Source organism: Larus michahellis, chromosome 6, assembly GCF_964199755.1.
Source record: "Larus michahellis chromosome 6, bLarMic1.1, whole genome shotgun sequence".
In the NCBI taxonomy this organism is placed as follows: Eukaryota; Metazoa; Chordata; class Aves; order Charadriiformes; family Laridae; genus Larus; species Larus michahellis.
In genome coordinates this window covers 31,629,239-31,641,817 of record NC_133901.1, presented here as the reverse complement: position 1 = coordinate 31,641,817, position 12,579 = coordinate 31,629,239, and the positions used below count along the sequence as shown (strand labels likewise).

The window sequence follows — 12,579 nt, the reverse complement described above, 5'->3', positions numbered from 1 at the left end:
GCCACCCACTATTTGACAGTAGGCAGGCGTGCTCTGCCAGCTGCTGCTAAGGTTCATCCCCAGGATGTGGTTATCTGCCCGTAGTATCTGGAGTTCACACTGCGCTGTGTGCCAAGCAGAACAGATCCTTCCCCTTCCGACAGGTTGGGCGACGCAGGCTACACTGAACACATATTACCTCCTTATGCTCTGAAAAAAAATATATGAATCAGATTTTTCTTCATCAGAAATAGCTATTTCTGCTCAAAATTCATACCTACCCTGTGCCAAGATCATTCCTATTTTTCATTTACAATGCAGACATTGCAATGGGATAAAAAAATTTAATCTGTCAACAAAAGTCATGAAAAGCCGTAAGAGAAAATACTAAACTTGCTACTTTGTACATGTTTGTACATGAAAAAAAACTTCTTGGCTACATGACTAAAGGACAGCAAAGACACCACTCCAAGATCGCCCCTCAAAGACATACCTCAATACCAACACAAGGACTGTGAGAGCCACGCACAGAAAGAGAGGAAGACTCTCTCAGGAGTGATTTGTACTATCTGCTCATTTCCATGCCTCTGAGGCTGACTTTGAATACTTCTCTCAAAGATAAGCTGAAAGAAAAATCAAGTGTTTGCAAGTGTTTTTTGGTTTTTTCTTCCTGTCTACCACCATGTAAGTGATACAAAATCATGATAAAAACCAGGGTTTCCCATCAGTACACTACCACACATCGACTGCGGAGTTTCTACCCGTGCACATCTGTCTGGCTTGTACAGGCACATAAACAGACACTGAAGAAATCAAAACTCGAACTCAAAATTAAATCTCAAACTTTCGTTTATACAGAGCGTGGCCCAGGAGAGCCACACCCCTCATGCAAGTAATCCACCCCAAAACGTTCTCCATGGCAGCTGTCGCAGCTGACTCCTGAACATGCCTCTGGAGATCTGCCCTCAGGAGATGGTGTCACTGCCTGGGCCGAGAGGAGGAACAACGGCCGCCACGGCTCTGCCCATGCCTCCCCCTCCCGCCGGGGGCTGCGGGGCTGGACCCCCCTTGCAAACCGCCTGATCCTGCTCTTGGGCTGCTTCATGCCAAGCAGCGGAATAAGGACACAGCAGAATAAGTATCTCTCAGGATACTTCCTCTGGGAGAGGGAAGGTCTCCTGCTCCCCCAGCACTGTCCCACACTGCAGGAAGCTTACAGTTACCTTTCCCCACCTAAGTGTGGGTGAAATTTCTCCATTTTCTCCCACTGCACCTGACGCCGGAAAATCTGACAGAGAGAGTCCATGTGGGCACAACGGGCAAATAAGCCTTACTTTTGTAACTGCATAGGAAGTAGGCTTAAAAACCTTATATAGAGGAATCGTGTAACTTTATGCTTGAGAAGCTTCCTGATTTAAAAGATATACAGATATGAATGATGTAGATTCAAACATTAGTTTCCTAACAGATGGCTTAAGCAGTTGTTATATATTTTAAAGAGAGGAAATAACACAGAGCCTTGAACATCCGTGCCTGGCCAGTGCTTGCTAATATTTAATGCTCTCCAGGGCTGAAGACAAGGGAACACACAATGAAAACAAGGGGCTGGGAGACATCCCCTCACCATAAGCTGCACTTGCCTGGCAGCCGCAGAAATAAGGACAAACATACTGTCAACACACACTCCCATGCAATCCTGCCTGTGCTCCTCCAATACAAAAATAAAGTTGTACAAAAACTTAACTGCACCCCTTATAGCGCATCTGTAATTAACTTTAATCCTGAGTAAGTCCCACAGGACCCTTACCTAAGGAGCCTTGAGTAAATAACCCCTGAGGCGACTTGTTGAAGGAGGGGGAAAAAACCTCTGGTGGCATCTCCTGGGGGAATCGTCAGCCAACCCGAGCACTAGCGCGCCCCGAGCATGTGCCGGGGACATCACACAATCACTACACAACGCATTCATCCCCAAGGAGCAGAGCCCACACAGGCAGACACCCACTCTCCCATGCCCGGGCAGCACCGCCCCACACAGCCCCAACACTCCCCACACACGATGCTGCCACGTAACATTTCACAGCTTCAAAGAGTCCAACCCCAGGCGAGGAGAACCCACAAGTACTCCAAGGTCCACCCAAGCTCACTCCCCATCCCTGCCGGCTACTCTCACACCCTTCCCCTTCTCCCAGTTCCTCTGCATCCCCCGTGGGTAACCTGGCCCGCAGCCTTCAGGAGCGAGTCCAGGCTCTCCCTCATCTGCGACGTCGGAGTTGGGGCTCCCCCTTCCCGTGGCCACTGCCCCCTGCTCCGAGCCAGCGGCGGGTGCTCAGCTGGATCATACCTGCAGTGGAGGGTGCTTGGGAAAAGAAAAAAGAAAACGTAAAAGCCTTCTAACAGCAGAGCACCAGAAAGCCTCTGGAAACTTTTTCTGGACGTAAAACCTTTCTCCAAATGAACATGCAAAATGTGGAGAGGTATCAGAACTGATCCTGACAGAAGGACCACCCACATAAATCTTTGGTGTGTCCAATTCGAAACACAAGGCTCCTCATGCTCTTTTAAAGGTCATCAGATCTAGGGTTTTTTTTTTTAAGGTTAGATGTTATTTTTTCTAGCTTTGTTCTCAGAAATGATTTAATCATTTTGGCTAAATTCCCACCCACACCAGCACCCCTTCCCTTCCTTGCTCCACCCCCCAATCCCAGGAATAAGCCAAAGCAGGCATGCATCACGGAAAATTTCAAATAAAAAGTCAAAAATTCAGAAAAGTTTAAACAACCAAAAATAAGGTTTTATGATGAGAAGTGCTCAGCAACTTTAATTACAGCGAAATCTACCATCTGCATCCGTAATTTATGAACTAAAATGGCCTTTAAATTAGACATATAGACAGGGAAAGGGGACACCACAATAAAAACAGAATTACAACTCAGTAGCCTCATGTTCTCATGTTTCTTCTCCTCCTGCAACACTTCTGTAGGAAGTGTAGACCATTTTTCAGTAAAGGTTTACCTACCCATCACCTCGTCTTTTTAGACCTAGAAAAGTTTTCTGAGCTGTAAACTGACTTGACAGAAAAGGGGAGACAAGCACAAGCACACAAAAAAATGACTGAATGCTGCATTTCAAGTTAAAAAAAAAAAAAAAAAGAAAAATACAAGTATGGAAAGATCAGTTTTGCTTGATGAGCATAACACCATAAAATTAGTCCATGTTTGCTCAAAACTGAACATAGGATCATTCCAGACTATGAAGCTTTGCAAACATTTCTACAAATATGGTCTGAACTTAAAGCTTATGACTAAACTTAAAACCAGACATTCTTAACTCGTTTCTTCACAAAGCTCTGGTACGCAATTTGTAAATTCCTGTGGATGCTCAACTACAACAAAGTGCTAACATTTGGGGGTTTCAGTATCGTCAGTCCCTCAGCCCTCTAGCCTGGTGCTAGACACTTTCTCCTAGTTTAAAAAAAAAAAAAAAAAGCTTAATTATAAACATTTCCCCTATATCCCTAATGTGTCATTTTTAGTTTTAATAGCGCTTGGCAAATGTCCAAAGGTTTACAATTTTAATTGCTATCAGTAGAATCCCTATGTGACTTTAAATCAGCAAATTAGGTGGCAACTCTAGAAAAAAATGGAATCTCATGTAGGAATATTATAATGAATGAGGGCCAACTACACTGCAAATCCCTGATTCCAGATGGATTTTACATGTAAGACGTACAGCGGGGCGGGGAAAAGAGTTTCTGGTTTTTAAAAACAAAAGGAAGGAAACAGCCATTAGGGTCACACATCTACAGCCCCAGGTCAAGAATCTGGGACTAACCTAATGTTAGCTTTAGGAAATACAAGGAAAAAGTCCACGTGCTGGAGCTGACCAAAGCACACATATCTCGTCATCCTTACACACACAATAAACATTTAAACTTAAATCTTCAGGCTTGAAGGACCTCCAGGTCCGCAAAGTATCAGCCAGTCGACAGCACTATTCACCATCCCTGTCAGCGCTGATGCGGACAGGTCAGGCAACTCAGACCATCTTTGCTCCACAAAAATGTATTTTGAATGGTAATAATTGTAATAATCCATGCTACTGGCCACATCAACATGTCTAACTCCGCTCTTTCGCAGACATTTTCCTCCCCATCCTTCCCCATTTCGCCGTGCCCAGCACCAACTGCCCGAGGAACGGCTCAGCCAGCCCCACACGCGGGTTCCTGCGCCAGGAACAGGAAAGAAAGGTCTCTCCGGGCTGTTCCGTGAACACTGACATTTTTCTGTCACCTCTTTTTTAGGTAACTTCCACGTGGTTTAGTTATTTAAATGCTGGTTTTAACTGCGTCAATCAGCGCATTTAAAAACCACAGACGCGTTTCAGAAAACCAGCAGACGCAGCCAGGGGAAAAGATTAACACACTATTGGACTGCGAGAGCAGCCGTCGAGAGCCATCAGACCTTTGCAGACTAATGCTCAGAAGACCCCAGAGACCACTAACACAGGTACGTGCTTTTAGTCTTCATCTGCTCCAGCTTATCTAGAGCTACGTAAATATACAGGCTGAAATATTAGCAATGCCAAAGTCAGGCACTCCAGTGCTGAGCAACACAGCCGCTGCTTTGCCAGTAGTCAGCGTTACTGGGCTTCTCAGCCATGCCATATCCTTGGGGGCTTTCAGGAGCTTTTCAGGGCTCGGTTTGCCCCAACGCAAGAAACTCCCACATCCCCAGGAGCATGGCAGCAAGGCCAGCAGCTCCCACAGCCCTGCCTGCTCCTCACCTACACCACACTTACTACCCAAACTTAATTCAACTTGGTTATACAATTTCAGGACAAAAAAAAAAACACCCCGGTCATGGAGTAGTATATTTAGTTAAAATAAGACCAAAATTTTCCGCTTTTCTTCCCTATAATATCTAGTCGAGGCCAAAAAGGAAGCGAGCAAAATTATTTAGTAGCTGCTTCTTTCAAAACGTGCCTTTTCTAAAGGCTTCATAAAAATACGCTATCAATTTATTCTCTGTTCAAGTAAGAAGAGAGAGCAGTTTGCAAAAAAACTTAGGACTGATTAGAACTATTTGCTCACCGACCTGACGTAGCCGCGTAGTGGTTTGAGAGTGCATTAACTTCAAAACTCCTAACACATTTTTATAGAACAAGACTGCTACAAATATCACCCTCTTTTAAGGCATAGGTTCAATTGTTCAGAAGTTACAAAGTTTTAGTATGATCATTATTAACCAGATGCTTAAATAGATTCAAACCTTTTCTTTTTTTCTTATGTTTCGGGGCGGGGGAGGGGAAGGCCTGAACCAAACACTCAAAGTGAGTGTTTCTCAGAAGTCTATACATTTTCAAGAAGAAAAGTTTCTCAGAAGTCTTACATGCTTTCAAGAACAAATCCTAATGCATTTCCAAACTTTTCCAACATGAGAACAAAGCCGTCTTGAATATCTGTGAAGCAGCACGAAGAGAGAGAAAAATATTTCTTCCCAATTGCATTTTTTCCATTAAATCAAACAAAATTCTCAGAGAATAATTACTGTTGCTCAGGAAAAGCTGATGTCATTGATGTCATCTTGGTTCTTTTTGTAGGTTCTTGGTATCTCCTAGCAGCAAAGCCAACTTGCACAAGAAGTTTACAATGTCACGCAATGTTTCACACTGCCATATCGGTGAAGAAATGGAACCTTTTACCTATTTTTACTACTTGATTTTTCTTATGGGATTTATTGGAAGTTGTTTCGCACTATGGGCGTTCACACAAAAAGATCACAAACAGAAGTGTATGAGCATCTACTTAATTAACCTCTTAACAGCAGATTTTTTGTTGACTTTGGCGTTGCCAGTAAAGATTATCGTTGACCTAGGAGTAGCATCCTGGAAACTGAGAATATTCCACTGTCAAGTTACAGCCTGTTTCATCTACCTGAACATGTATTTATCAATTATATTTTTGGGATTTGTAAGCATGGATCGTTGCCTTCAGCTAATGCACAGTTGTAAGATCTACCGCATTCAAGAGCCTGGATTTGCCAAGATGTTGTCTGCAGTCGTATGGACAATGGTTCTCCTTATAACAGTACCTAACATGGCTATTCCAATAAAAAACATTGAAGAAAGACCTGGTGCAGGATGCATCGATTTCAAAACAAAATTTGGAAGAGACTGGCACGTGTTTACTAATTTCATATGTACAGCAATATTCCTGAATTTTTCAGCTGTGATTCTGATTTCCAATTTCCTCGTTGTTAGACAACTCTACCGAAACAAATACAGCGAGAGTTACGCAAACGTGAAGAAAGCCCTCATCAACATACTGCTCGTAACTGCAGGCTACCTACTGTGTTTTGTTCCATACCACATTGTTCGCATCCCCTACACTTTGAGCCAAAGCGATACCATAACCAGCTGCTCTCTGAAACAAGCTCTCTTTAAAGCTAAAGAATCTACTTTGCTGTTTGCAGTATCAAACCTCTGTTTTGACCCTATTCTGTATTACCATCTTTCCAAATCATTCAGATTGAAATTTACCGAGACTTTTGCAGCACCCAAAGAGGCAAAGGTTTTCCCAGATGAAGAAGTACAAGACAGAAGTGAACTGCAGATGTAAGGGTACTGATTCTAAAATACATCAGAAGAACATGCAAATCCACAGTATAAACAGCCCTTGTGCAATTGCGAGCATAGCTACCGTGGTCAACAACGTTCCTGCTGAGTAGGCCCAAGCAGAAGGAAAAAACTTGAACAATACCCATCGCTTCGTTATGCATTCACATAGTAGGTCTGAACTAGCAGAACGTTCAACGTACCAGCGACGGCCTACCAAGGACCAGCAACACTTAAGAATACAACATGTTCAGACTCAAACATACCTTGTAATTATTTACGGTAAACACCTGAACTCACCTTTTCTAAGTTAAATATTCTGTACTTAGTATATTAAACGACTTGGTGCAATCAAGTGAAGAGATTATTTAATAGCAGTTCATAAGCTGCAAAGTTTTCACAGATACAATTAATCCAAAAACATTTTAGAGGGCATTATTTACACCAGAAAGTGATTTTAAGCTGCACTGATTAAAAATTATTGTATCTGCTTACATCACACCTGCAGTCTTTATAAATAAATTTCTTGTCCTTGCAAGTTCCATTGCCTTTCCTTGCTGCTGCTTCAATGAATATGAAAAAAGTTAACATGTTATTGCAGAAAATTCAAGGAAATTTTTAAAGTTAAGACAAAGAGTAAGTATAAATATCCAGTGTGTTCTCTTTGCTTGTTTTACTTATAGAAATTTAGAAAACAGCAACTAAGTTTATTCATATTCTAATTTATACTTACTTAAAAAAAAATGCGTATTTAGAATAGTCAATAATTTAAATCAATTTGCATAGGCAAAATCCAGCTACCTGGATTAGCTCCATCTGTAAACCCAAAACGTTTCAGGAACAAAACCAAATCAAATTATCTTTTTTCTAGTCCTTAAAATGGGCAAAACATAAATCAAACTTTAAGCAAGCATTCAAAACTGTCCTGAACAGAAAAAGCTCATTCAGTATTCTCGTAACAGTTCACCTGCAATAAGTCAGAACCCAAAATTTGTGGAGTAAGAAGTGTAATGCAAAGAAAATTGTGGTTATCACATCATACTCTCACATGACACTGTATTGACAGGATTTAATATTGTTAAAAAGTTATCGTTGTTGTTTAAAAAAAGAAAATTTAGTAGATACAGTCCCATTTTTAAGGCTTGTTCAGTATTTGGGCCCTTTTTCCAGCACAGCAGAAAACATGAAAAGTAAACCGAATGAGGGTTTGGGATCTGGAATGATATTCGTGGGGCTTTCTTCAGTTCCCATGAGCCTACAGACAAACACAACAGCAGCAGCAGCAGCTAAAAATCCACGCTAGAAACAGAAAGGAGTAGGTGGGAGGAAATAACACCATTCTGTCCCTTACATTTCAGAACTATTTCTTTCAGATATTTTGGTATTCGTGCATCTGGCCAACTACAATATCAAATTTTCTATTTAGCAAACTTTTATTAGACCCTGGAACACGGTGGTTTTATTGTGGTGCCTATCTCCTTACTCGAATAAGTCATCACACATTATTATACCTCTTAAGTGTTCTTCCAGCTAAACCCCTTCCGATAAAACAAAGGTGCCCGCATGCTGCACTAAAGCCATCCTGCAGCACAGGGTGTGCGCACACTGGCAGTAACTGTGGCACCCGAACCGGCCAAGAGCCCTCAGGCAGGGGTCACACAGCCCGGCTATCTTCAGACGGTGAACTTTTCTTCCTTTAAATGCTTTGCTGTCACATCAGGCAGCACCGTTACGCGCACAAGTACGGAGGTCACTCACCAGAGGTATAGGGAAATGTGTTGCGTATTGCAAATGGCGAAGGAGGTCATAATTGGATGGAAAAATCAGTTCTCTCAGTCTTTCCCTCTTGACTGACTTTTCGCTGGTAACTGAAATTCTTCTGTCTAAAGAAGAGTTCACATTCTCACAAGACTCCCCAGGCATCGGAGAAAAAATCTAAGTCATGTAAAACAAACGTTTAAGGTAAGTGTAACCTCCAGCTTTCTAAATTCAGCAATTGCATTCAGAGATACGATTTTGTTCTTGCTTATAGTTACTTTTTAAACATCTGAGGTTTTTCAAAGATAGACAAAGCAAGGGCAATGGTAATCAAGCTTGAAATTTAAGATACATATACAGATTATATCTCTATGCGCATCTCCATTGTTACTAGACAAGTTTTAAACTAGCAGTATTCAATCAGGAAAAACAGCATTATGATTCAGAACAGTCTCCATAGTTCTTATGCTGCTGTGACACAGAAACTGAGATATTCCAGTGACCGAGGGAAAATAATGAAAAGGGTGAAGCGGGAGGTGACAGGAGACATCGTAGGCAGGCATGGATATGCTCGAAACCACCAATATCACAGATGTTAGGCAGAAACAGGGGTCCCAATATCCTGCAAATGGATCTACACTGATAGGTCTGGGCACAGGAGTCCGTGCAGGTGCAGAACAAGGACGAATCCAAAGGAAGAAACTAAGAGACTCGAGAGTAATGCACACTCAGGCTAACAGTAAGAAGAAAAAGAGGGGGAAGCAGATTTGGAAGACTGAGACAAGACATAGAACAGTCACTTGAAAAGCATATGGTATCAATTTGGGGTTCCTCAATGTCAAAGAAGTGGGTAAGTCTCCATATTTGTTCATGCCTAACTGTAATACACAGACCTGAATATGCCGGAGGCAAGGGGGAGGGAGGGAGAGAGGAGCGCGTGCAGGTGGACAACTAGAACAAGCACAGAAGAGCAGTAAGTTGTCATAGAGCAGAGATGCAGAGAAAGGAGGCCATGCACTGAAAGATGGCAGGGACTGCATGCCAAAGGACATTGGCTGTCGATGGAAGAAGCAAGGTGGTGCTAGGGCATGGAGAGACATTCAGTGACAACAGCAAGCAGCAGGCACAGGCATCAAAGACATGCAGAAAATCGAAAGTTAAACCTACTGGAAATTCCGAACCAAAATCTGCCTTAAAGTCACTCTTGTCTACATCATCAAAAATACTAGCAGTTCCTGAGTCAATGCCCATTTGTTCCATAATACTATGATCCTAATAATTGCCAGAGAGAAAAAACAAACATCAGTCACATTTTATTGAAGACCCATTTCACTGATCACAGGTAAACCCAAGCATTCTACCTATTTAAGAATTAAGAAAAAGTATTGATGGTAGGAAGTTTTCAGACACCGGCTTTTAAATCTTTATGGTAAGCCTTAATTCACTGAAGTATTTCTCAAGCTTAAATCCACAGAAGCACAGAAAAGGGCAGGAGCCAAAGGGGGAAGCAAAACTTTACAGTATATCCCTGTGAGCAATTCTGCTCCAAGGACACCTACAGAACAGGAAGCTGACTCTTGTACCTTCCCAGGGTCTACTTCCTTCTTTGTTGTACCAGGAAGGCAGCTTGTAGAAACCCCCTGTATTTCAGGGCAAATCTGGCCATGAAACCAACGTAAGATATATACAAAAGAAATTAAAAAGAAATATCAGAGGATGCTTTAGCTGCCCACAGGCTCCACGGGGACTGTGCAGCGGAACAAGAGGTTACATCTCATAACACAAGTACAAACGTGGTCTGCAGTCTTGAGTTTCAAATTGCCTTCCTCTTGCTCTAATTTTAGAAGAGCTTATGAACCGCTCATCTGATGGAAGACTCGGGATTGCACCTGGACTGTGCATGTATGAGTCATGAGGTTTGGCTTCACAGTCTTCCACCGGCAGCTGTGCAGCACACAGTAAGGTCCTGATCATCTGCGAGCAGATGACCGGGCATGGCAGCAGCACAGCCCACACTATACAGATGATGTGGAGCTTACTCCAGGCTCCCCACTGACTCCTCCTGCTTAAAGCTCTCCCGTCTCTTCATTGAAGTACATCTGTAAATACACTTTTCCACTGGTACATTTAGAAATCTACATTGTGCCTTGTTGTTTGTTGTTTATTTAGATCACGAGAAAACTGACAGTTCAGTATATTTGCGCCAAAATGGCAATATTTACAGCTGTATACAGGAATGAAACTAATGGATCACTTTCAGTCTTCTCAAAAACAGAGAAAGGGACAAAGAGACACAGATTAAAAAAGTTAATTTCTTATATCTGAAATACTAATGCTTTGGTGAAAACCTATGTTTAATAAAACAGAGTACCAAAAATGGAAGAAATAGCATGAAGTGTTACCTCCAGTTTCACATCACGATCCTTAGAATAGTGTTCATCTACAGCTTCCCCATTAGGTGAACGTGGTCTAGTAGTTGCAGTGATTGACAAGTCTCCGCGTGATATTAAAGTGCACATGTATGCATCATGGGAGAAAACATCATGCCGAGTGAATTCAGAAAAAAGCAGCACCAAATTCACAAACTCCGTCTTCTCATGGTCACTATTTGGGTCAGCTACCCACAAAAAAAAAAAAAGTTAGACTGTATTTTCAACTTATAAATACCTAGGTTTCAACTATCCAAATTGCAAACCCCAGCAAATTAATTTTAAAGGCCTACTAAAAAATGTCTTGTGCATCCTGCATAGGTTTCTCTTTGTTTCTAGAGAACAAACCATTTCCCATCTAATCTGCATGCTTTCGCTTTGCTATCAGCTCCAGACACTGGACAGACTGCAGACAGCAGTGGACTCCAGAGCATCCTACCCCACGCACGGCTGCCCCGGTCAGGTGGGTGGGTGTCAGCAGTTAAGCACAATGTTCAAATACTTCTAAAAATTAAGAGGGAGAAGAAGGTGAGGATATTTCTTGTGTGAAGAAAAATTAAAGCTGAAGCTTTGGATTGTAACAGAACACCCAATGATTGTCCTTTCCTCCCAAATTATATTACTAGAGTAAATGTTACTATCTTATCTATAGTACTTTTGTATTCATAACAGAAAACCTTTTAAAATATTTTCAAAGAACTCAAGATCTCTGCATGGCAGGCCTCCACGATGTAAAAGCAGTATTTTATTAAACCTTGATAGTGTAGAATATTTTATCTATTAAACATGCTCACGCACATCAGGAGAAAGTTTATTAAAATAAATGCGTGTTATTTTGACAGTGCCAAAGCAAAGCCTAGAGAAATACAACATATTAAGTTATTAAGTTTTCACTGGTCACAGCTATATTTAATTTGACTTGTTCTGTACCACAGAAAGGTTTGCAACATTGCAGTTAACAGAAAATAGCTTTATACCATACCAACTCTATCGGACACCAAAACCTCCAGATACAGAACTACTAAATCCGAATCATCAACATTTACTTAAAAGCAAATTATGCTTTACAAATTCAAATTGGTTTAATATATAACACTACATCTAGTTAGAAATTCTCACTACCCTGCAGGACAGAAGCTGTACCAGTAAGCCCAAAAGCACAGCAGCTCAGGGTCAGGACTCTTCTCTGCAGCCCCCAGATCCCACGGATCCAGAGCTGCCCGCTGGGATCCACCCCTCCAAAGGAACGGGTGCCACTGGATGCCACGGGGAGGAGCACCGTAAAACACACGCCTGCAGACCAGGCCATTGGCCCTCCTTCAAAACATAGCGGTTACATGTTTTGCATTTTTGGAGACACAGCAGCTCAACCACCGTAAAAACAATACAATACCACAAAATTTGTCCAGTGCTCGAAAATTCCAAAGAATATTTCAAGCAAGGAAAATATTCCCCAGCAGCTCTCCCTACACTGCCTCGCAGAGCTACCCGTGTGAAGAAGGATGATACTGCATTTGAAACAAGCACATCAGAAACACAAGCCTAAATAACACAAATAGTCTGGATGTTTTATTAAAATCAGGGTCACCACTGGCACGAAAATAGAGCACTGCCAATACCTCAGAGTCTGTAACAAATTTTTAAGAAGTTTCTCCTTTTTCGGATGTTGAGAGTTTTCAGTATCATGTTTCAAACCACTTAAAATCCCCTTTACTTTAAGGGCACCAGAAAAAAAGTTGCACTAACTAGCAGTACGTAACATACCAGAAACACATGGTACAATATCAGACAGTTTTATCAG

At 41.9% G+C, this 12,579-nt stretch overlaps 2 protein-coding genes across 6 annotated transcripts in view; one reads left to right on the top strand and one right to left on the bottom strand.

Annotated features, from left to right (window-relative positions):
* The window catches only part of MED12L (mediator complex subunit 12L), a 153,606-nt gene that overhangs the window by 108,745 nt on the left and 32,282 nt on the right, over positions 1 to 12,579 (bottom strand). For all 5 annotated transcript variants that reach the window (XM_074593305.1, XM_074593308.1, XM_074593306.1 and 2 more), the window contains 3 exons: positions 10,752 to 10,966; positions 9,517 to 9,621; positions 8,350 to 8,526 (listed from right to left, as the gene is read on the bottom strand). In XM_074593305.1, the coding sequence (XP_074449406.1) occupies positions 8,350 to 8,526; positions 9,517 to 9,621; positions 10,752 to 10,966 (497 nt within the window). The remainder of the gene's footprint in view (positions 1 to 8,349; positions 8,527 to 9,516; positions 9,622 to 10,751; positions 10,967 to 12,579) is intronic.
* On the top strand, positions 4,349 to 7,127 carry GPR171 (G protein-coupled receptor 171). The gene is made up of 2 exons (XM_074593316.1): positions 4,349 to 4,484; positions 5,578 to 7,127. The coding sequence occupies exon 2, from the start codon at positions 5,627 to 5,629 to the stop codon at positions 6,593 to 6,595; it is 969 nt and encodes a 322-aa protein (XP_074449417.1). The 5' UTR covers positions 4,349 to 4,484; positions 5,578 to 5,626; the 3' UTR covers positions 6,596 to 7,127.